At 38.2% G+C, this 23,744-nt stretch overlaps 2 protein-coding genes across 2 annotated transcripts; both read left to right on the top strand.

Moving 5' to 3' along the window:
• The first annotated feature begins 817 nt into the window (after positions 1-817).
• On the top strand, positions 818-7,411 carry LOC102225814 (1,25-dihydroxyvitamin D(3) 24-hydroxylase, mitochondrial). Its single transcript, XM_005807540.2, has 12 exons — positions 818-1,250; positions 1,371-1,561; positions 1,677-1,770; positions 1,852-1,945; positions 2,399-2,490; positions 2,852-2,963; positions 3,843-3,988; positions 4,811-4,977; positions 5,694-5,772; positions 6,059-6,256; positions 6,354-6,465; positions 6,988-7,411. Exons 1-11 carry the CDS (start codon positions 993-995, stop codon positions 6,462-6,464), a joined length of 1,542 nt encoding a protein of 513 aa, XP_005807597.1. The 5' UTR covers positions 818-992; the 3' UTR covers position 6,465; positions 6,988-7,411.
• Positions 7,412-12,062: 4,651 nt separating this feature from the next.
• On the top strand, positions 12,063-23,449 carry LOC102231091 (nuclear factor of activated T cells 2). The gene is made up of 10 exons (XM_005807561.3): positions 12,063-12,372; positions 12,758-13,748; positions 13,881-14,052; positions 14,947-15,149; positions 15,890-16,062; positions 16,132-16,272; positions 18,210-18,265; positions 18,587-18,719; positions 20,037-20,639; positions 23,119-23,449. The coding sequence occupies exons 1-10, from the start codon at positions 12,249-12,251 to the stop codon at positions 23,163-23,165; spliced, it is 2,643 nt and encodes an 880-aa protein (XP_005807618.2). The 5' UTR covers positions 12,063-12,248; the 3' UTR covers positions 23,166-23,449.
• The last annotated feature ends 295 nt before the right edge of the window (positions 23,450-23,744 follow it).

Below are 23,744 nucleotides of genomic sequence, written 5' to 3'. Positions count from 1 at the left end.
CACATGAATAGTGCTGAAAAACATTGAGTTCAAGGTTATTCTGATGCCACTTGAGTGTCTGTGAGTGAACACTTTTACAGGGTAACAACATGAGGCCCCCTACATGTTATTTAAATTATGCCAGCTCTCAGGAGGCAGCATCTGTGTTTCAAACTGTCTCTGATAGGACTTTTCTTGAAGGCCAATGCACTTTACTTAAAGAAAAGTATGTAAAGACTTGCATAAAAACAAGAATGAAAGTCCAGTTTTAATTTTTTGATTAACTTAGATATTAGTTGGGATGACAAGGGTTTAAATACACACCAAGTTAGAAGCATGCGTGTCCATGGATGGATAAGAGAGCGTGATTCCCTTGCACAGTCATCTTGTGGGAATTTCAGAATAAAATGTAACAAATAACTGCACCAATTTAATCGGTGGATTTGATGCTTTACATCAAACATATTTCCGTCACTTTTTGCTTTTTGGTAAATAAATAAATAAATGGAAAATGTACAAAATCCTACATTCATAAATAAATGGTTCTCAACTGGAAGAACTCCGCAGTTAAAAACTCTGCAAGCCAATCAGAACTAATTAAAATCGACTCAAAGCAAACATGTAATTTCCAGTAGGTTAAATATTTGCCAGGCGCAGAAGTGTGGCAGTAGTATTTGCTTTGCCAGAGTTTCGGTTAATCGCTGGGAGACCCGGTTCAAGCGAACCGCCTCACCTCCGCTGCTGTTTATTTTCAAGGAGAGGAGGGGTGAGGGCATTTCCACGGTCTATCTGGGGTCATACGATCCTCTTCAACGTGGATCCATAAATGAATTGTGGGCTCGACAGCCACACCATGGAGGACCTGTCCCTGATTGGTTCGGTGCGCGGCCGGAATAAACACTCTCAGAGTATATATATTGCTGCAAGGTGTGACACTTCTAAGAAAAAGAGCGCTCCCTCTCAGAAAGCTTGCGGCAGAGAAACGGCAGTTTGCCATCAGCCAAAGATTCAGGATGAGGGCGCAGATCCAAAAAGTTCCTCAGATTGTTGAGCTGCTGAGGAAGAAGTCTGTGGGGCTGCAGCACTTCAAGCCCACATCCTCCGTGTGCGTCCTGGAAGAGAAGGATGCTGTGGAGGCTGCGCGGTGCCCACACGCTGCCTTGAAGGCGCAGAGTTTGGACGCGATCCCGGGACCAACCAACTGGCCCCTGGTCGGCAGTCTGGTGGAACTCCTTCTAAAAGGAGGCCTGATCAGACAACATGAAGCTCTGGTAGAGTATTTTTATATAATATTCCTTAAATGATATTTTTTTTAATTGATGAAAGTCGGTATTTTTCCTATTTTCTCTAACCGTTTATAATTATTTCAATGACTAATTTCTTATTTTCAGATTGATTATCATAAGAAATTCGGGAAGATCTTCCGGACGAAGCTGGGATCCTTTGAGTCGGTGCACATTGGCGCTCCTTGCTTGTTGGAGGCGCTCTACAGAAAGGAGAGTAATTACCCCCAGAGGCTGGAGATCAAACCCTGGAAAGCATACAGAGACCTGAGAAACGAAGCGTACGGACTCCTCATTCTGTAAGTAGACCTGCGACCCCATCATCTGTTGTTTCCTGAAATCACCTCCGCCTGCACGGCGCGCAGTTTGAAGCAGAAGCGCACACGCTGAAAGCGCTCTGTTGTTGCTTCGCAGGGAGGGGAAAGACTGGCAGAGAGTCAGGAGCGCGTTTCAGCAGAAACTCATGAAGCCGACAGAGGTGGTGAAGCTTGATGGCAAAATAAATCAGGTGGGACTACAGGTCAGGTCTTGGTTTAAGGCAACGTTTCTGCGATCATCCACTGATGGGTTTTTTTGTTTTTGGAAACAGGTGCTGATGGACTTCGTTGACAGGATTGGAAAAGTAAGCAACAACGGGAAGATTGAAGACTTGTACTTCGAACTGAACAAATGGTCGTTTGAGAGTAAGTCAAGTTATTTTTATTCTAACACTCACTATGACTGCAAAAAAACAACTTTTGTTCATACGTCATTTAAGTCTCTTTTAATGCGTAGGAAATTAAATATTTTGAACCCAACCGTAATCTAATTCTGCTCCAAAATTCACAATTCACTTTGCTAACATAAAAGTAGAAAGGAAGAAATGTGATAACCTGATGAAACAGTGACTGTTTGGATTTACTTTTAAAAAATGAATGAAAATATACAATTCTCAAATATCTTCTTATTGTCTGCTTCAAAAAGTAATTATATCATTCTGTTGGGATTGGTGGTTTTATGGGAAATAGCTCTAAAAACAGACATTATACTTTGGAATTAATATTAGCAATAGAAATGAAATCCAGAACTTCATTTCGAATTAACTGTATCCAAATTTGGTCGATGTTCTAAACCTTTGCTCATTTTTCTGCCCTCAGCAATCTGTCTCATCCTGTACGACAACCGATTTGGTCTTCTGCAGGAGGAAGTCAACGAGGAAGCCATGAACTTCATCACAGCTGTGAAAACAGTGAGTATCAAGCCTCTCTCTCGGTGCCTCTGAAGGTTAGAAGATGATATTTGTGATGATCTGTGAGACGCTCTTCAGCTGACTTTCTCCCGGAGAGTTAAGAAACATCACAGTTCATCAGGTTCGTGTCAGGAGGCTAGACTGCAGACAGAGTTGAAGCAATTCTATGCTACTTTCATCTATTTAGAGATTGATGACCAAACCCACCCTATCATTCAGTAAAGAGATTATAAGTGGGAGTCTGATAAGAAAAAATGGGTTCAAGAATAAATAAAGGAAACTTGAAAAGGACTGAGTAAGAGACTTTGAGTGAGGATGAAAAAGCCTGATCCCTTTCTTCCTCTTTTTCTGTTCTTTGTAGATGATGAGAACATTTGGTAGGATGATGATCACACCTGTGGAGCTCCACCAGAAGCTCAACACCAAAACGTGGCAGGACCACACCGCGGCATGGGACTGTATTTTCAGCACAGGTACAAACACACAAATCACACCAGCACAGTGCAAGCTACTGCTCTGATTTTGTCAAGCTGTTGTACTTGACGTAATACTCTCCTCTTCTACGTGACACACAAGCCTTTCTGAGTTCACTTCCAGTCAGATGATAGATAGGAAAATAAGCAAGTGGGCGGGCTGGAGGTTTGATTTGAACCGGCTGTCTTGGTGTTTTGCGGACTTGGCACTCTGTGTAAATAACGGCTCAGCATTGTAGTAAACCGCCTGACCTGGGGTGAAGAAATATGCCAAATATTTCTATAAACTAGACCTTAAGTGATGTGTCTGATGGTTAACTTTTGTCGGATGTGTGAAGCAAGCTAACCTATTTTCCTAAAACCTGTCTCAGGCTCATTTCAATCCTTCTGTTAGTATTTTATTCTTGCAAACAATTCAATTTGTATATTTTGTGACCTTGTGTTCTCTAGTTTAATGGATGAAACTATAAGTATATATTTTAATGTGCAAGTATTCATAAAATGTATCCTATCACACTATATATTCCAATAGCTGCAAAAAAAACAGAGACAAAAAGTTGATCAAACACACGCTGAAACAAATGTCCTGTAGGATAAAAATAACCAAAAAGTAACTTATCAAACAAAATTCTTTCATTGTTTGCAACAAACTAAGCTTCGGGAAGACTTACTGAATTCCAGTATCTAATATATCAAAGACGGTTGTCTTCATTCAGGAAGTTTTATTTTGAATTTCTCCATTCACTTCCCCATCAAAGTGGAAAACAGTGATCATTTGTCACCGATGACTGAGAACAGGCTGTAAATGACGTCTCCTGTGTGTGAGCAGCATTTTGCGTATTCTTGTGTTCACCCATTGATTGCTCTGTATTCGCTCAGCCAAAGTCTACATTGACAAGAGACTGGAGAGGAATGCCAACAGAGATCCGGATGATTTAATCGATGACATCCTGCAGCAAAGCCGCCTCTCCAAGAAGGAGCTGTATGCCTCCATCACCGAACTGCAGATTGGAGGAGTCGAAACAGTAAGTCACAAAACGGGTAAACGTACTGTATTTTCACACTTTTCCACACCCAACACAGTTTTTGCATAAAACAAAAAACAACTTAAAAATAAATCTAGAACAGGAAACAGATGTCTTTGTGTTTTCACTTGTGTGAAACAGAGTTAGTTCTTTAAAAACAAAATAGTGCAATTTAAACTAAATTGAATAAATAATATCTATATATCTAGAAAATATATTTTATAGAGTAAAATATTACAAAAAATTTAATTAGTATAAATATATCTATATATATTTATTTTTTATTGAAGATAATGGTTCAACAGCAGCTTGTCAGCACAGACATATGAAAGAAAGAAAATACCAGTGAAGACTTAAAGTTGAAAAAAATATGTTTTATTGCCAGTCAGCCTTTTACCTCTCATTTTTTTGGGAAGCTAAGCAAATAGCCCAAGTTATTTAAATCTTATGATACAAATTATCACTTTAATCTTCTAAAGAAAAGAGCTTATAAGTTTTTTTATCCCAATTTCTTTGTCATTTTTACATTTTCAACCTCCATTAGTCTTGTGTATAACACTAACATTAATTAGCATGATGCAATTAATGTGTTTTCAACTTATGCCTATTTCATACAAGACAATAAGTTCAATCTCTTACGCAAGCAGTTCCTGCAGTTATTGTCATTCCAAAGCGCAAAATAAATGTAGAGGGGAAGTAAATGAGGAGCCTTTGAGGGACCACAAACATTCCTCCGCTGCTCCGAGGAATGCTCTGGCTACTTGCTGTACCAAGTGTTCTGTTCTTCCCTTCTTATTTTGTTCTCTCTTGTTGTTTGTACAGACCGCCAACAGCATGCTGTGGGTTATTTTCAACCTGTCACGTAACCCTGCTGCTCAGAAGAGGCTGCTGCAGGAGATCAGAGATGTGGTGCCTCCAGACCAAGACCCCTGTGGAGAGCACATCAAGAGCATGCCCTACCTCAAGGCCTGCTTGAAGGAGTCTATGAGGTACAGCACTGCAACGTAGTGTATGTATGTAGCCAGGGTCGGGATGTCCATAGTGCAGATAATAAAAGATCAAGGTGGAACACAGTGTTCATACCTGCAGTGGTTTACATACTTCACACACTCCCTCCTATTATAGGCTGCACCCAATCATTTAAACTAATTCAGCTGATACAACTTAGCTTTGTATTAATAGAAGTCATCTAAAATGTCATTCAGATTTACACACTTTAACAACTTCACACAGGTAATATCATGTTCAGATGTTTGGTTGCTTGATCACCTTTCAAAGAGTTACAGCTTACATGCTCAGACTTTCTGACATTACCATTCCCACCAGTACCACCAAGATTAGGATGGAGGAAATTACACACATGACTGCCTCAAAAACAAGCTTCAAGGAAGTTTTTGGCGGTCAGATGGTGGCATGACTACCAAGCTTAAATTCGTCCTTTGGTCACGTTCAAATATTTTTCCTTTGCCTTTGTTCCACACACGTTCCCCCCGTCTTCTCATGCAGTCACAAGAGTTGCAGCCGGGGCGGGTTATTTAAGGCGAACACCGTGCACACATCACAGGGAATGTAAATTACCTCGGATAGCAGATTATTCTCACCTCAACAAGCACTATGCATGTCTGGCTTCTGTTAAACAGCTTAAGCTTGTGTGACATGCAATAAGTCATGTTCCAATGTTTGTTTGTTTCTCTAATTCTTACAGGTTGTCGCCATCTGTTCCGTTCACCAGTCGGACCCTGGACAAAAACACTGTGTTGGGAGATTATGCCATTCCCAAAGGAGTAAGTGGCTTACTTCTCAGTGCACCTTATATGAGGAGATTACCTTCTCATTTACATTTTACTTGTCTGGAACGTGCCTCAAACCCCTGGTTACACGCTGAACAATATCTGGGCAGATATTGTTCAGTCTATATCTAGTCTGAACAATTGGCACATATAAAGGCCACTCTGTTGGCACAAGGCACTTACTCTCAACCTCTAGGAACACAAATGATCTGTCTCTAAAATAGTGACAAAACCAGAGCTGGAACATATTTTTTTATCTTTTATTGTTCTCTGTTTACAGACAGTGTTAATGATTAACTGCCATGCATTGGGATCAAATGAGGAATATTTTGATGATGGAAAGCAGTTCAAGCCTGAGCGCTGGCTGCGGGAGAACAGCACCATCAACCCCTTCGCTCATGTTCCTTTCGGTATCGGGAAGAGGATGTGCATCGGTCGACGGCTGGCGGAGCTGCAGCTGCAGCTGGCCATGTGCTGGGTACGGTCTCCATTAGCAACTTTAAACCAGTCAGCCATAGATTATCCTAAAAAAAGATTTCCGCCCTTGATGCATTTTTGTTTTTTCTTTACCGCAGTTGGTCAGAGACTACGAGATCGTGGCAACAGACAATGAGCCTGTTGATGTGATTCATTCTGGACTTTTGGTTCCTAACAGAGAACTGCCAGTAGCCTTTGTCAGGAGATAAGGTGAGAAGAAAAAAGTTTACATTCCAATGTGCAGTACCAGTTCATTGAAATGACCTTGTTGTGTAATTCATAAAGCAATTGGGAAGTCAGGAGGGTCAGCCCTGTTTCTGAAGGTTTAATTGTCAAAACTCTGACATGTAAAATAATAGATATTTCAATAGTTCTTGAGCTTAAAATATTATATTCATTTTCTGCTACTGTACTCTTAGAAAAAACCTTTGACAGTATTTGTCAAAGACGGAAGTAATCCACATTTTTGCATTAAGGTTGCAGGGGTGTGCTTCAGAGTGCAGTACCTATTATTGGCCACCAGGCGCTGACTTCTACACCTCACTGGCTTAGTTATTGCAAAAAGGATATTAAAATTAGTACTTGAAAGATCTGTAAGAATGATACAGATCAAATTTTACAATTATTTTCTTTTCAGTGTAAAACTGAAAAGAAAATCTGGACAACATGTGTTTTTTTTTTTGTTTGTTTTTTTATTTGCCAATAATGCCCTCCTTTTATTTCTCTTTTTAGGCCTTATGCTCTTCTCCCCTGGACGTAACAAAAGAAATATTTTACTCCTGATGGTCCAGTGACTCCCTGCATTGCTGCTGTGTACATAAAAACAGAAATATTTGTAATTTTGTGCCATAAATACCTCATACTTATTTAAAACTAATATGTAAACCTGTTAAAGACATAAAGAGCAGTTGTTAATTTACAGACTGAATATTGTATCAAGGCAGCTGTCCTGAAATGTCTGACATTTAGATACTGATTACTTTATACTATTCCCTGTTTTTAACTTTATATATAAATATATATGTATGTATATAAGTGCCATCCCTAATGCGTATTTTTATATATATATATATATATATCATTGTAGGTATGCTTCTCCTATATTTCTGTACATTGTAAATATTTCATTCATCTAAATAAATCAATTTTAAAAATATCAGAAGACTCTTGATTCTTAAACTTGTAATTTGAAGTGAAATTATCTTGGTGTTTTAGCAGCTTCAAAGATGAAACTAAATAAAGAGATTATTGTTTTGCATTTGAGTATCAAAACCTTCAGGCAAGATTAGAAAGCAAATCAGTATTGAATAAATATAAATATTATTTATCTCAGAACAAATGTACTGAATGGCAAGACAATGACAGCAATCAGTGACAGTTGTGTGCTTATATTTACTGGATATTTGATTAGGTGTGGTTAAGAACCAAGTATCAGGATGGATTAAAAGGGAAACATGCTGTTTGTTTTTGGCAGTAGTGACTTTTATTAAGAGAAACTCAACAGGAGTAAGTAACTATTTCAGAAACTACTTCTTCACTGAAATTTTTACAAATAATCATCTTTCAGGTTCACATAAAATGGTCTGAGAAACAGAAATAACCAAAGAGGCTCTTTACATCTTTCCACAACACAGAATCTGTGATTCAGTCTTGATTTCATCCACAATCTCCACATTGTAGGGTAAGAATTCATTGCTCATTCCTGCTGTGCTTCAATAGTTCAGGCTGCTGCTAGTGGTGTGATAGTGTGCTGAAAAGTACATCCAACAAATCAGCAGCAACTTGGCCAGTTGCTGCTGATTGAACAAGATTGAATTTTTTGATTCAACCTTGTTGAATCAAAGAGTTAGGTCAGGTTTGATGGACAAACTGGGTACAACTCTGCATTAGCAAGATATACCAAAGAAAGCAATCAATCAATCAATTAATCTGGATCTACAGCAACTTAGGGTAAAAAAAAAACTCAGATGAAAAACATAAAATACACAGTAAATAATGCAAGTGCAAGACAATAGTCAAGCTATTGTGTTCTAGATTGGTACTTCTTCTTTAGATATTGTGATAACCTTTACTGACGGCATCAGTTCAAAAGGTTTGTTGGAGACGATGATGAGGAGTTTTACTGCAACAGTTCCCATACAGATTATGGTTGGAGCATGAGGACAATCCAATGACCTTCTCATCTCATGTCACTATTATCTGCAGGGCCACGACTGTGTGCACAAACAAGGAATTTGAAAACTGAAGTCAAATTCCTTGTTTGTGCACACACTCTTGGCCAATAAAGCTCATTCTGATTCTGATATCAGGTTGAAAAGCAGTGGATGGAGAACACAACCACACAGGCACTCAGTGCTCAGAGGGATAAAGTTGAGATGTAGATTTCCAATGAACTCAGTGGTCTCTTAGGAAGTTCAGCATCTAGAGACAATTCACAGTTTTCACATTAGACTTTTCTCTGTCAGTCTCAGGGGAAATAAGAGGGAATTATGATCATAAATAGAGATCATAATTTCATTTGAAAAGTATGTAAACCCTTGGCTGATTTACTTATACAATTATTTTTCATTCAAGAAAGAAGTTTTTTTCCAATAGGAAATTATATCAAAATTTCTCAAAAGATAAGATAACAGCTTAAAAGGAGGATCACGTTTCACCAAAAATTATCTTTTTTATTTACATTATATTTAGGTAATCAGAGGAAAAGTCCTTGTAGGATCATAGCAATCAAACACTTCTTGTATTTCCGTTGAGCTTTTTGGAGCTTTCCACTGATATTTTGATGGTTTATCTTAGTTGATGATCTTCAAGTCTGTGAGGTTGAAACATTTTATGTCATCACTCTAATCTTACCGAGTTTCACGTCAGAACTTTAGATAGGCCACTCCAAAATGTTAACAATACCTTCAGTCAGCAGTGTGTTTATCAAATTAGATTACCGTAGTTTAAATCTAAATGTCAGTGTTATGATTCTGGTCTTAACTGTAGATTAGATGTCAGAAGAGGGAGTACTTTGTGCAGCCTGGTGCAGTCATTTTGTCACACATTGTTCAGAGAGACCGGTTTTTAATGAGTTGACCTGAATAGACTTTCTACAACAGGAAAAAAAGAACTTTTACACACCAATCATCCAAGCAAAATTGTCCCACCATCATCCAGAGGTACATCTATAGGTAATAGATGTACCTCTTTTCGAAACCCGCTTTTTTCTGCACCAAAGTTTGTTCCATGGTGGATTGTCCTCTGGACTTAGAATCCAGCATTGCATTACAAAATAATACAGTGAGGAGTTAAGAAAGAAAGAGAGCTACAACATCCTCTTTTCTGTAGCTAACATCTTCAAACACAGCAGCTTGCAGATTGAACTCAACTATGATGAAAAGCAAACTGATTTTGATTTTCATAGTTTTTCACTAAAAACTGTCTGAATGCCTCCATGAAATTGCAGCTTCAGTTTATTTGTTTCAGATGTATTTCTAAGAGGAATAAATAATTAACATAGAGATTTCACTTTTAAAATACATGTTGTCTTGTGTCCTTTGAAAATGTACTTTTTAATTGATTAAATCTTTAAAGTGGGCCTTGAGAGCCTTAGTGGTTCTTCCGTTGGTGAAAGTGAACATAAGGCATAGTGAAGGAAGATGGTTTTAAAAGTCCAGAGGTTTCACCAGCACCAAATGAACAGCAAAATTATCACCGTGTTTCAATGAGAAGAGTTCCAACTATTGTCTTGCAATTGGAAAGTTGTGGGGTTTAGATTCTCGCTTCTTTCCCTGACACAGATTGATCCAGAGCCCTCTGGCAAGGCCTCAAAGAACTACAGAATCATGTGTATAAATGTGTTTGTGAGTAATGTGTACAGCACTTGGAATGTCTAACATTAGACAGAAATGCTATTATGTTTTCATCACATTTTAAACCATACTTGATATTTTACCCTTAGTCCTGAGGTACTATAAGGTCAGATTAACTGTACTCGATTAATCCTAAAGTCTTAAAAAATAAGCTAAACAACACAGTCTGTTCTCATGGTACACTGGATAGCTGACCTTTCGCTAAGAAAGTGAGTAATGAGTTCAGGAGCTTAAATGTCATGTCTCTACTTCTGGCACAAAATGTACTGAATGTAAATAATTCATTAAACAAACACAGGGTGAACACAGTGAATCCCTGGATTTTAAAGTTTAACAGCCCAAGTAATTTCAAGAGTTGAGCTATATGAACACAGACGCCATATCCAAACACCTCCATGTAAAGTGTGTGATATTGTAAGTAGACAGAGAAAGTCAAAGCAATGTGAGGTCAGCTCTTTGTAGCAAAGGAAATAATTAAGGCTACAGATTACAGCTTATATTTCATTTTAGGTTGAGGAGGAAATAAAGTACACTGTTTAGGAATTGAGGTGAATATGAGGTGAAATTCAAGTAAAATGACAATTTTCATCTGTGTTTCTAATGCAGTACCACCTAGTGTAAGATTTCTAGCAACGTGCTTCAGCTCATGCATTTGTTTAAGCAAAAGAATAAACTGAAAGTGTGAATCAATTCCAGCTACTGCCTTTCACTTATAAATGATACCAGACATTTATTTACTCTATATAAAAAGACATATAACCACTTTTGCTTGCCGTCTCACACTAAGCCTTTCCTGTTTTGGGTCAGTTTGCTGATTGTCAGAGTAATTATAAAGATGTTTTTTGTTTGTTTGTTTGTTTTTTGCTTTCCTAAAAATCAAACGTTTACAAAGATTTCTTTTATGTTAGACTCAGTTTCTGACCAATATACTATCATGACAAGATTATTAGAAGACTCCTAGCATTTAAGGGTGACTGTAAGATAAAAATACTTTCTTTGAAAAGTAATGTTCACCTCCTTCATAGGAAACTTGACATTTAGAGTTGCGAAATTCAGATTATGAGCTATATGAATTAATAAGATACTTTCACAAGAGTATAGACACTAAAACACAATTTAATTAGAGCATGTCTTGCCCTCTAATGGACAAGAGATCTGTGCAGGTGTGCCTCTCATCCAACGACTGCTAGGGATAGGAAGCTGCTTCCCCATGACTGTCCAAGGAAGAGCGTAAAATAAATTAGCCACATGTCCACAAAGTTATTACAGCATCTATAATGGCAATGGATGGATGGATGGATGGATGGATGGATGGATGGATGGATGGATGGATGGATGGATGGATGGATGGATGGATGGATGGATGGATGGATGGATGGATGGATGGATGGATGGATGGATGGATGATGGCCCTTTGAGTAATTACAAAACTGACAAAGCTGACAAAAATGAAATCAAACTCGGGTGCTTGATTACAGTTGTGCAATACTGCCACTTGGTGGACAAACCCTGCAAGCATCAGATAATCTGAAAAACGTTTTATATATATATATTAATTCAGTTATATATTTAATTATAAATATAATTAAATATATATTTAATTATAGCAGGTTGGCTATTTGAATAAATATTTTGCGACAAGATCCAATAATTCAAGGAAATACAAACTTGTTCGACCTTACACTAAAGAAGGAAAATGATAGTTGAAAATGTCAGCAGTGATCTAATAAGTAAAATTAGATTATATCTACACATCATGTTTAACTGCGCAGCGGATAGGAATGCATAAAAAAAATTCTCATTTAATACAAGTATGTTTTTTTATTTTAGGTTACTGAGCTCACACAGGAAGAGATTGTGCATGTTTGCACGCGCACGCGCGCGCGCGCACACACACACACACATGTCCGCACCTTCTTGTGTGCCTTTCATCATCACCGCTGACAGGAAGAAGCGCTCTATCGACTCTTGTTGGAGGTTTTATTTGAGCAGCCGCTAATATTTCGGGCGGATCTTACTATAGCTGTGACTCGGCTTCCTTTCCTTTTCTACAACTTCATGCGCACAACTTTTGAAAAGTCTAGTTTGAAAGGAGATTGCTGAAAAGGACTGATAAAAGTGAATCACTGAAAGCTGGAGATGACTTCTGGAGGCATGGGGCTTGGGGGATTGGGGCAGGACATAAGCCAAGCGGAGTTAGACTTTTCGGATCTGTTTCTCTACAACACACCCGGAGAAGATTTCCCTGTTGGCTGCGTTAAAGGTGAGTGTTTGTTTAAATCACAAAGCCTTCAATTTTATGTTAATTAATTCATTCTTCTTTTTTTAACCTAATTGTGGGATAAAAATGTCTGCAATAAAACTGTACTGTTCATTCAATTATGTGCTGCTTTTACTTTATAGTTTCCCGAGTGGGCTTTTGTTCAACAAGTTTAGTACAACTTTTTTGCAGTTATTTTAATAACAATATGGTGTAGTTATAACAGATAGTTTTGCATGTGGCTTGCACAGTGTGCTCCGGGGAATGAGTTTCATTTGCAATTTATGGGTCAAAATGAAAATGAACTCCCATGTGATAGCCGAGTAACACTGTCATTATAAATAGGGCTATTCTTGACTTAATAAATCTTTTGTCTGGTTGCTAACAGATGACTCAGGTGCTCTCCTTCAGAATGACAGTCAGCCTCCCTTACTGATGGTCGATCATCACACCGCACACGTCTCCACCTTGGCCCATCCAGCGTCCAGCCAGGACAACTTCCCTCAAATTCCCACCTCAGACAACCTGCCAGGGGCCGTGTTTGAGTGTCTGGAGCTGACATCAGGAGCCAGTAATATCCCTGCCCCCAGCCCCAGGATTGAGATCACTCCGTCGGGTGATTCTCTCAGCTCTCACACCCTGGAGCCAAGCCCTGGCTCTAAAGCTCTGGGTGCATACAGGGATTGTGTGAGCCCCGCTAGTAGCAACTCCTCTTCAGGCTGGCCGGCGGATATCTGCTCTCCCTTGAACTCACCCAGTGTCTCTCCTCCAAACGGTGGCAACTACAGCAACTCCTGTTCTGCCTTGGACCTGTGCCCAGGCTTGCAGGGCATCCATACTTCCTCTGCACACTCCTCTCCAGGGACCTCACCTCGCAACAGCATCACGGATGAGACCTTCCTGCAGCCGATTCACCAGCGCTCGACCTCTCCGCTTCCCCACCAGCGTTCCCGCTCCACCTCACCACAAGGCAAACGCTGTTTTGACCAGAGCCACCCCTGCCAGGGGGGTACGCCAATCAAGCAGCGCTCCCGGAGCCCCAGTCCCAACCCGTCACCCCACGAGCCGTACTACATCCACCCATATCAGGCCCAAGCAGAGTTTCAGTCCCATGTTCAGACAGCACCACAGGCCCTGGAGGAAGTGCTCAACCACCTCAGTTCAGGTTTTCCTAGAGTTGGAGCTCCTGTAGGGGTGGGAGCCACTCATCCACAGCCCCCTAGACAGGACTGTGTTTATGGAGACAGGTATGACTGGGCGATTGATCATGAGAGGATGGGCAAGTCTGGAGCTGAGGTGAAATCTGAGCCCTTCTACATTCTCCCATCTGTGTGGCCTCCCACTCAGCCAGTACATCAACCCACAACATGCACATTCAGGTGCTTGGTTTAACCTCTTTTCTTAGTTAAAATTAAATATTTATTTTTATTAGATATCAGAATGTCTGATATGCTAGATGCTTTGCAAATGTTTGCAATAAATGTTTTCATTTTATTCCCTCATTCCCTCAGTGGTCTCTCTGTGGCACCACTCCCGTCCTTGGAGTGGAGTCTACCCAGTCAGTCCGGCCAATATGAGCTTCTGATCCAGCAGCAACCCAGATCCCACCATAGAGCTCACTATGAGACCGAGGGCAGCCGAGGAGCAGTCAAGACGCCCAACGGAGGCCATCCTGAAGTTCAGGTGTGTACGACCAAGATGAGTTTCCATTGACCATATAATTGCACAAATTGGAATTACAAAAAATACATTTGATTAATGGAAACATGCCAATTTCAAAATAGCTAATTTTTATTAATAAAACGTTTTTGTGCCAGGATGAGGTGGTTTTTCAACTGTATCAATATTTGTATATTTCGCAAAACAATGGAAACATTTTTTGTGCATTATGCGAGTCGTGAGATCAATAACCAGATGTTACTACTGGTGGAAAAGATGAAGAAGACGATAGGAAGTGGTAGGAGCATTATGGTTTGGCATATTTTTTAATGACGTATCTCGTAAACTATCTTATGCATAAGTGATTTTAATTGCATTTCTTATTTAATGGAAACACCACAATTGCAAAATTGTTTTGTTTTTATACATTAGCAGAATATCAACAAAGTTTTGTGCATGTTGGTAATGGAAACCCATCGAGTGAGAAAGAAATAGGCTTCTCGCTTTACAGATTACTAGGAGAAAAGCATGAGAATAAGGAAGAGATTATATATGTGGGGTGGTATTTCCTGGTTTGGTGTTCATGTAGAGCTAACAGCCATGCAAATAAAGAAATAGTCCCTGCTTCCATCTGTGATGATGTTTAAGCCATGCTTTGTTCCAGTCTGCTAAAGTGAAAGTTATTCAGACAACAAATATGTTAGCATGATAGACAAATATTGACACACGGTTTTTGCTAGCTGCTTTACTGAGTTGAAATAATGGCTAACTGTTGGTTTTCCCAGTAATGCTGCCCAGTACTATGCAAAGCAGTTCTGAATCCTTTCTACAAAGAGTAATTCTTTGCTGCAACAGCATGTCAGGTAGCTTGAATTCAGCATAAAGTATGTGTGTAATTTCTTGTGTCGCTTTCCTAAGCTTCGGGGATACCAAGGCACAAGTCCGCTGGGGCTGCAGGTCTTCATCGGGACAGCAGATGAGAAGCTTCTGAAACCGCACGCCTTTTACCAGGTCCACCGCATCACTGGGAAGACCGTCACCACACCAAGCCTGGAAAGGATCATCAGTGGGACAAAGGTTTTGGAGATCCTTCTGGAGCCAAAGAGCCACATGAGAGTGGTGTGAGTAAAGTTGGTTTTAAAGCAAAAATTGGAAAATTCACACTCAGACTTACAAGTCCTGGCGTGGTAGTAACACATTATTGCAATTCAGTTGTGTGTGACCTCATTCTTTTTAAGTGAATCTGCAAACACCACTGTGCAGGGTCTCTGCATACCTAACAGTGCCTCAGATGGAGAGATACAGCAGAGTAGTTTGGTTTGTTTTCTTCTGACTTTTTATTGCAATGAAAGCTCAAATCGTTCTGAAAAATCAGCCACAAAAACCCTGGTTACTTGGGAGAGTGGTAAGGTTTTTCAACATTTCTCACTCCAAAATGATGCTGCTGTTACTGCTGACGGAAACAAGAAACGCATCACTTCCTGTGTGTTGGAGAGTTTTTCCAAGAAACACCTATCATACTGTGTTTTTTTTTTTTGCAGTGGCAGAAATGTCTGATGAGTCAAAAAAAAAATTTGTGGCAAAAAGGCATTTTTTAAACAAAACTAGGTCAGGGACATGTTTATTCTGTACAAGGGGCAAACTGCTGTAAGGAAAGCACAAACCACAGAATCACCAAAATGCACAAAATAAACAGTATACAAATTAAAAAAAACTTGCAAAACAGGTGTGAATAAACTATTCTTAAAAATATTGCAACTATTACCAAAATAGGGCTCCACAAAAGAAAAGAATGGATTAAAAAACCTTTTTCATCCAAGAAATCTGGCAGTTAGCATTTTTTCCATCTGTGTTTGTTCAGGATTGACTGCGTTGGCATTCTGAAGTTAAGAAATGCTGACATTGAGTTGCGGAACGGCGAGACGGACATCGGACGGAAGAACACGCGCGTCCGTTTGGTGTTTCGTGTCCACATCCGTGAACCCGGAGGCCATTTTGTGTCTCTTCAAGTTGCTTCCAACCCCATCGAATGCTGTAAGAAGCATATATGTGCAAAAATTATATTATTAGACGATACGAGAGCTGTGTTCATGTTGTCTGCAGCTCAACGCTCGGCGCAGGAGTTCCCCGCGGTCGAGAGGCAGGACCTGGACCGCTGCTCCGTACTTGGCGGTCAGCAGATGGTCCTAACTGGACAGAATTTCACATCTGACTCCAAAGTGATATTTTCTGAAAAGACACAAGGTGAGAGCTTCTTTTGTAAGCCAGTAAATGTTTACCCACTGACAAGATAAATAACAAGCTGCATGGAATATGAACAGAATGTTATGTAATGACACAAATGCATGCGTTTGTTTATGTATGTTCAAAATAAATATAAATCAACTCTTGTGGTTCAAAATGTGAGCCACAAAATGTGATGCAATCATGTTTATAAGATGGGTTCAACATTAATTTCATGACAAAACGTGGTAAAGACAAATTATTCACTGAACAGAATTTTATTGTTCTATTTCTTGTAGCTCCCTGAGTTAAAAATGAAAAATTATGTAAAAATTGGGGTGTGGTTATAGAGGGAATTGGGTGAAGTCATATCTATATCTTGCATTTTATATTTGGCTGAGCTTAATCTTATTAAGAACCTGAATAATAGAATGTCTCCCAAAACCTAGAAAAGCCAGTTTAACACTAAAAGCGATGTGTGTGTTTTCTGTTGACCTCCAATTCTCACATGGTTATTTTTGGCTTTAGAACTACTGGTATGATTAAAATAAACTAATAATCATAATCTGTGGCCTTGCTGTATCCTGCCCGAGGGTGCCCACCTACACCTGTAGTATTTTTATTTTTAGATTATTTGCATGTCACCTGGGAAACATCACCTTTCGGTGACGCACATCCGCCTCCATCCCACACTTTTAGCTTTGACAAAGCAAAGGCGCATTTTCAAACTATTACATTTTGCACTGCAAGTGAAAACTTTTATTTATGTCTAAATGGAAATTTATCACCTCTTTGGCGCTCCTTCTGCCCACACAGATTTGCCTGGCTGCTTGGCGTAAGAGGTGGATAGGTACAGTCGGTAGCATGTAAAGCTTCACTGTTGCTTGGCGCAGGGTTTTGTGCAACAGGATGTGGTTAGACAGGCTGATAAAGATTTAGACCTAGAGCAGAGGCTTTGTTTTTTTTTTTTTCTTTTTCACTGCGTGGGCTGCACAGAGACACAGAGGTAAAAACAGAGGTGGGAATGTGACACTAAAGCAGACAATACTCTGTTTTCCACTGCTTATGAACAAATATGACTACAAATTCAACTTTCCCTCACTTTTTTACATAGTTTTAGTTTTTACATACACATTTTGTATTAAAGAGATGCATCAATTTTACATATTTGAAGTTGCTTTTGTAGTTTTTTTTTTTTTTTTACATTTTCACAGAGGCAGGTTTGTTTTATGTTTCTACCAACACCAGATAAAGTAAAACATTACTAAAATCTAAGCGTTACATTTCTTGATGTTCTTATCTAACTTCTGGCAACAAAGCTTTTATAGTGCAAAAGTTATAAACCTTTTCTATATATTTTCACTCCAAGGACTGAAATCAAAGAAATTATAGATCTGATTGGTTCTTTCAGGTTCCTCGGAAAAGACAGAGGAACCAATGTTATTGGTATAACATTTTATACATTTTAAAAATATATTTAAGCAAACTGTGTCTTTATGAATGGCTGTAGAGGTGCCCAAAGATTCTTTTCTTAGGTTTTGTCATTCATTGGCAACTCTGATTCATCCCATACGTTTAGGAGCATTTCTAAGACTGAAAGGTTCATAAGTCAGGGTGAAAAGGCTAAAAATGCCAACAAATCAGATCTTTATTTAAAATTGATCATGTGAAGTGGAAACAAGGAAAAACAAAAATACTGTTGATCAAGACAACATTCTAATTTTTGGGGATTTTAAAATCAAATTACGGAAGAAAAATAAAGAAGAATAAAGAAACGCTTTCTCCGAGAATAGTAATAGGTTCCTGCCATTGCTTTGCATGGCAGGCCCCAAATATAAAGAAACAAGGGGTGATTTGACATGATTGTCCAATACTATGATAATTTATACTGACAAAATGAAAAACAAATGATTGATGGGTGACATGGTTGATAAAACTGTGTTTCTCTCTTCTTTTAGATGGCCAGCAAATCTGGGAGGTGGAGGCCACTGTGGACAGAGACAAAACCCAAGCAGTAAGACGGCCAACTTGCTGGTTTTGACACATGAACTGTCATGTATATGCAAGTAAACATTTGTCTTTAGGCTTGGTAAAGATGGGCAAAAAGCCTTCAAATAAATTCATCTTTTACTACAGTAGAAATGCCCAAAATTAAATGCAACCATTTAAATTGGGGTAGTTATTTTCCCTGATGGTACCGTTTCTGTAACAATTCGTTTGACAAAAAGCAACCGAAGTTCTTTTTTTTCATTCACATAAAAATAACTATAAGTAATGATCCAGGTCTTTCTACATTCTCAAAGTCATCTGATTCATTTTGTTTTCATTTTCCTAGAATATGCTGTTCGTTGAGGTTCCTCCTTATCGAGACCGAAACATTTGCCAGCCGGCTAAAGTCAACTTCTATGTCATCAACGGAAAGAAGAAGCGCAGTCAGCCTCAGCATTTCATCTATACTCCTGTAATAGGTGTGTAACTGTCAGTTCTCGCAGCTTTCACGCTAGAAGGAGAAACAGGTTTATCTGCTAAACATGTTAATTCATGACCAGCTGAAGCTCAGCTGGGGTTAAAAAATGGTAATGGTATGAGACTTGCCTCAGAAGGCTGATGTTGAAAGATTACATTAAGCATAATAAAATGACAAAATGACGTTTCATTTATGACCTGATATAATGATTAGAATAAAAGGTTGTTTTGATGTGGCTTAAAACAAACAATGTTGGTCAACTATATTTCTCATATTAAGTCAAGAGCAATACAGGAAATTGCAAAACTTTACCCAGATAAATTGAAATAGCTTCAATCTAAAAATAAGTAGATGGAGTTAACATCCAGAGACCTGATAACGGCCTGATCAATTAGACAGTTTGAGCTTGCAGCAACAAGCAGCAGACAGAAAAACATTTTATACTTGGAGAGAAAAGTTAACCCTTAAGGGGAAAATGTGTCACTCCACTGCTTAAAAGCATTTTACAAATTGTCATCCTCCTATTAATTTATGACACACATTTGGCACGGACTAAATGGCATAAATTTATATATATATTCACATCTTTTGTGGCGTTACTGGAACTGTTTCCTTGGAGGAAAATGTTTTCTTACATTTCAGGGGTCTCTATTTTATTAAACAAGGATTTTAACTGCTGCCATGTCTTGTTTACTGATTTGCTTTGATTTTTAATTAAATGTTTTATTTATTTATATATTTATTTATTTATTTTATTTTTCTTGCCCTTAAATCAAATGTATTATTATACTGATTATGAGAGAAGTATTAACTTGACAAAATATTCTGAATCACTGAATCACAATCAATATTTTTGCCTAAAGTGATCTCAAACAGCACATATCTACATTTTTCAGACTGATAAATCTAGGATAATATAATCTATGGAAGAACTTTCCTTTCTTAGAAATCTTACATAAAGATATCACTAATTTTTGACATGCATTTCTTATTTTTTGGAGAAAGATATTGTTATTATGGAGTGAAATAACCTAAGTAATTTTGTATCATCAATGTTGATTCAGTCTTAAACCAAGTACATGTTAGCTGTTGAAGTTTGAACTTTTTGCCAGTAAAACTCTGACCTCATTTTTGAGTTACAGAAGTTGATGCTTGATGTTTTGCACATGTTCATAACCTACTGTGGCTAAAAACAGCCCTGATGAGATGAGACTGTTTGTTGTCACAGCTGCAGCCTCTCTGTCATGCTCGCTTATGCTAAGCAGTGTTGTGATGTCAGCAGGACATTTTCATGTGTCAAATTGTCTTTATTTTCTAGCAATCAAAGCAGAGCCTCGGGATGACTACCCTCTGGATTCATACAACTACTCAGACAATCATCACCTGTCTGCCATTTCAATGAAGTCCCTTTACCATCACTTTGAGCAAGACATCAACCCTCCAACCTTGAATGCTTCGTCCGCACTCTACCATCTAGCCACCGTAGACCCCAGAAGCCATATGCTACCACCCGATTCTTTCGAGGAGCCAGCTTATTACCAGTCCAGAGCTGGGAATGTGGTCAACAACCCAGTGATGTACCACTCTGCAAACCAGCTCTACAGCAACTACAACACCAACCATCCTGCCTCCGGTCCCAGTCAGTGTGTCAGCGCCCGAACCCCCATGAGCAAACTGGGCGAGGGTCCGCAGATTGGGGATTCCTTTGAAGCCTGTTTGGTGCCGAGGCATCAGGGTTTTGTGCCACCTCTGGGAAAGTCGCCACCTTCGAGATACGTTCAAGTGAAGGCAGGAAGCCAGATTCAGCCAGTCGGGCAGCCGCTTACCCAGATCGGATCTGCTAAAGGAAACCATGACGATAAGGCTCCAGAGAAGATAACCATTAAACAGGAGAATCTCAGCTATGCCTATCTGGAGGATGGTGAGTATTAATGTGTGTGAAGTTGTATTTTCCCAAATGTTCTACAAAATGTTAACAAACAGAAATACTGCATTTAAATCAATAGGAAAGGATCATTGCAAAAAGTCTTAGCCCGTATCTTTGGTTTAGTTTTTAGTGCAAATATCTCAGTACACTTGAGATAAGAAAAAACTATCTTACAAATAACATTTCAGCAAGATATAAGAGCTTGTTTTAAGCCAATAATTCTTTTAATATTGATGATGACGTTTTTGCTGCATTGGCAGATTATTTCACTCATAACAAAAACCTTCTCCCATGTCAGTTGTGAATTAATCTGCCTGTGGAACAAATACTTTTTCATCAATATTAAACATTATTGACTTAAAACAAGCTTTTAATCTTGCTGAAAAGTTACTTAAGTTATTTTTGCTTATTTCAAGCATACTAAGATATTTGCACTCAAAACTAGACCAAAATACTTGCTAAGATTTTTTTGTTTTTATAGTGATAATATAAAAAGTCAATAATATAAGAAGAGATTAAAAAAAAACACAAGCCAGAATACATGAAGCAAAGTATATGGAAACACAGAGCTGCCATATCAGACCTAAATAATGCCACAATTATACTTATAAATGTTATATTTTCATGTTTGTAAATGTTTTAACAATATTAATATCTCACTTGAAAAACAGAAATCCACATATACAATATATATATATATATATATATATATATATATATATATATATATATATATATAAATTGATAGCCAGCCTATAGTTTATCTCCCACTTACAGATAAAGAACTAACAAACATATTTAGACACTACATAAGGAAGTAGATCAGGCAAACAACCCAAAAGGAAACATCTATGTGGAGCTTTATAAGTCCAATTTCAATCAGCAACACTTAAAGAACAACAATATACCGTCTGTAGAAATATTAAACAATACAATAGATCAGACAGTGAAAAACTTGATAACTGAAGAAAACATGGAATTGAAAGAGAACCTTACGTTATAGTTTAGGGTCAATTTGTTGCATCAGTTTCTCAGAACCCTGTTCCCAAAGGTGAATACTAGAGTATTTTACACTGTTTTTCTGAGCAGTCAATATCTATATGCAAACTGTAACTAAAGCTGTGATGATGCATATATTTATCAAGTCTCAAATATCTCCATGTTGATATGCAGGGACAGGCAGCTGTGACAGATCAGCCAGGGGTAAAATAATGTGACTGTTTTTCTGAAATAGCTCTTTATATGTGTTACAGTTTAAATTACAGATTAAATTCAGTTAAAGTATTAACTGGAAATAATTTTGTTTATTTTCAGAGTAAACAACAGTTGTTTGTTTACACTGAAACTAAGTTTGAATTTGATGTAATACTCTACAAAATTTGAGAACTAATGGTATATATAACAGGCAGATACACAGACAGTTCACTAGTAATTTTAAGAAAAACCCCAAAGACCAGATCTCATCTTAAATCAACCATCTTGTAATATGTTTCTTAACAGTGAGACAAGCCTCAGGAAATGTAGATATTTTTGATAAAAGTGTTTTAAACATGATTAAATTTGACCTAAGGACTATTGAATAAATTAGAAATAAAAAAAAAAGACAGATCATCAAAATGCTTGTGTAAGGAGAAGGTTCTGTAGCCTGGGGGATGGGTGTTTGTGGCCCGGTCTGCAGTGCAAACAAGCACCATGCAACTATACATTTGCAAATCCTTCCATGTGGTTTTCAGTCGGGCCTTTCTATCCACTTTCCTGTCTGTTTCAGTCTCACTCTCACTGTCTCTCTCACACACTTTCTGAGTTGTAATGAGTATACCCAATTTCCTTTCAACCAAATCTACTATAACTAACCTAACAATTGTGATGGGAAAGAGCTTACACTGTTGTAAAGTGAGAAAGTGTCTGGTTGGACCTCTTTGGAGGCAGGCAAAAACAGGAAGTAAACGGTACACATGCAAATATATGCTGATACAAAATAACAATAATAAAACACCCAAGTTCTCAATCTGGTCTTTGAAACAAAGCGGAGAATTAATTTTGCTTTTACATTCTGTGATATAAAATATACCAAAGCTGTTTAGAAACCAGCGCCAACGACACCAGAGCAAAGTCAGGGATATCTAGTGGACAATAATGTAACTGCAGTCGTTCTTCCATACACTGTCAATCATTGATGGACTCACAAAGGTTTTATTAAATCATGCCATGGAGGGGGAACTTGGTGACTGAGGTCAAAAAGGCGCCAACCACAAACCTCAACATCCCTGGTTCAAGTCCTGTGAAGGACGTTTGTTTCACTCCCCACGCCCTCAACACCACTTCTCACTGATTACTTTCTCACAGTCTACATTGAGCCATTACAAAATAGCAGAACAAGTCCAGACTCTGGCGCCACCTATTGGCGACATTGAATAAAACAATCTGACCTCACTTGGGTTTGTGCATGAACTTCTTGTTTTCTGTTTTTTAGTAAATGACATCATAAGAAGAGACATGAAAGGCCACAGTGGAGACTGATCCTGCAATACTTAAGCGTCTCTGAAGACCAAGACTTCTAAAATGTTATTGGAAATATATTGCAAGCTGATATAATATTGGTTTGTATGGTTTTTAATTTCAAGGCAGCATCATGTTACTGGTGGATTCAGAAAGAATAGTGGTTCAGCTTTGTAAGAATTTTAAAATCAGCCATTTATAAAGATATACTGTGTATCTATTTTGCCTTTAATCACTTTTGAATTCTTTCTGTTCATATTATTGTACAATTGCTCTTTTAAGAATGTAGAAACTATTTTATATTAAATAAATTCAGTTTATATGAGTCTGGGTGTGAAATGTGATTATTTTAAGTTTGAATGGCTGAAGGAAACAAACACTGAATCAGAATCACAAACTTAATACTTAAATATCTTAGTTTTGCATGTATGACCTCTAAAGATGTAACATTTTCACTGTTTCATTTTCCAGATCACACACATAGTGTCAGCTCAAGTCTCCAGTTTGAATGAGTATATTTTTATCTGCACCAACTGAAAATCTAGAGTTTTTATGTATCATGAACACAGATTTAGCAGTATACAAAATATCATGGTAATA

Source organism: Xiphophorus maculatus, chromosome 20, assembly GCF_002775205.1.
Source record: "Xiphophorus maculatus strain JP 163 A chromosome 20, X_maculatus-5.0-male, whole genome shotgun sequence".
In the NCBI taxonomy this organism is placed as follows: Eukaryota; Metazoa; Chordata; class Actinopteri; order Cyprinodontiformes; family Poeciliidae; genus Xiphophorus; species Xiphophorus maculatus.
Note: the sequence above shows the minus strand (reverse complement) of the source record. Positions and strands in the feature narration are given on the sequence as shown.

Bases quoted from the DNA above. Each gene is read 5' to 3' on its own strand.
- LOC102231091 (XM_005807561.3), top strand. From the start codon at position 12,249: ATGACTTCTGGAGGCATGGGGCTTGGGGGATTGGGGCAGGACATAAGC. The intron at 15,150-15,889 runs GTGAGTAAAGTT...GTGTTTGTTCAG, and splicing joins AAGAGCCACATGAGAGTGGT to GATTGACTGCGTTGGCATTC. The intron at 16,063-16,131 runs GTAAGAAGCATA...TGTTGTCTGCAG, and splicing joins TTCCAACCCCATCGAATGCT to CTCAACGCTCGGCGCAGGAG.
- LOC102225814 (XM_005807540.2), top strand. From the start codon at position 993: ATGAGGGCGCAGATCCAAAAAGTTCCTCAGATTGTTGAGCTGCTGAGG. The intron at 1,946-2,398 runs GTAAGTCAAGTT...TTCTGCCCTCAG, and splicing joins GAACAAATGGTCGTTTGAGA to CAATCTGTCTCATCCTGTAC. The intron at 6,257-6,353 runs GTACGGTCTCCA...TCTTTACCGCAG, and splicing joins TGCAGCTGGCCATGTGCTGG to TTGGTCAGAGACTACGAGAT.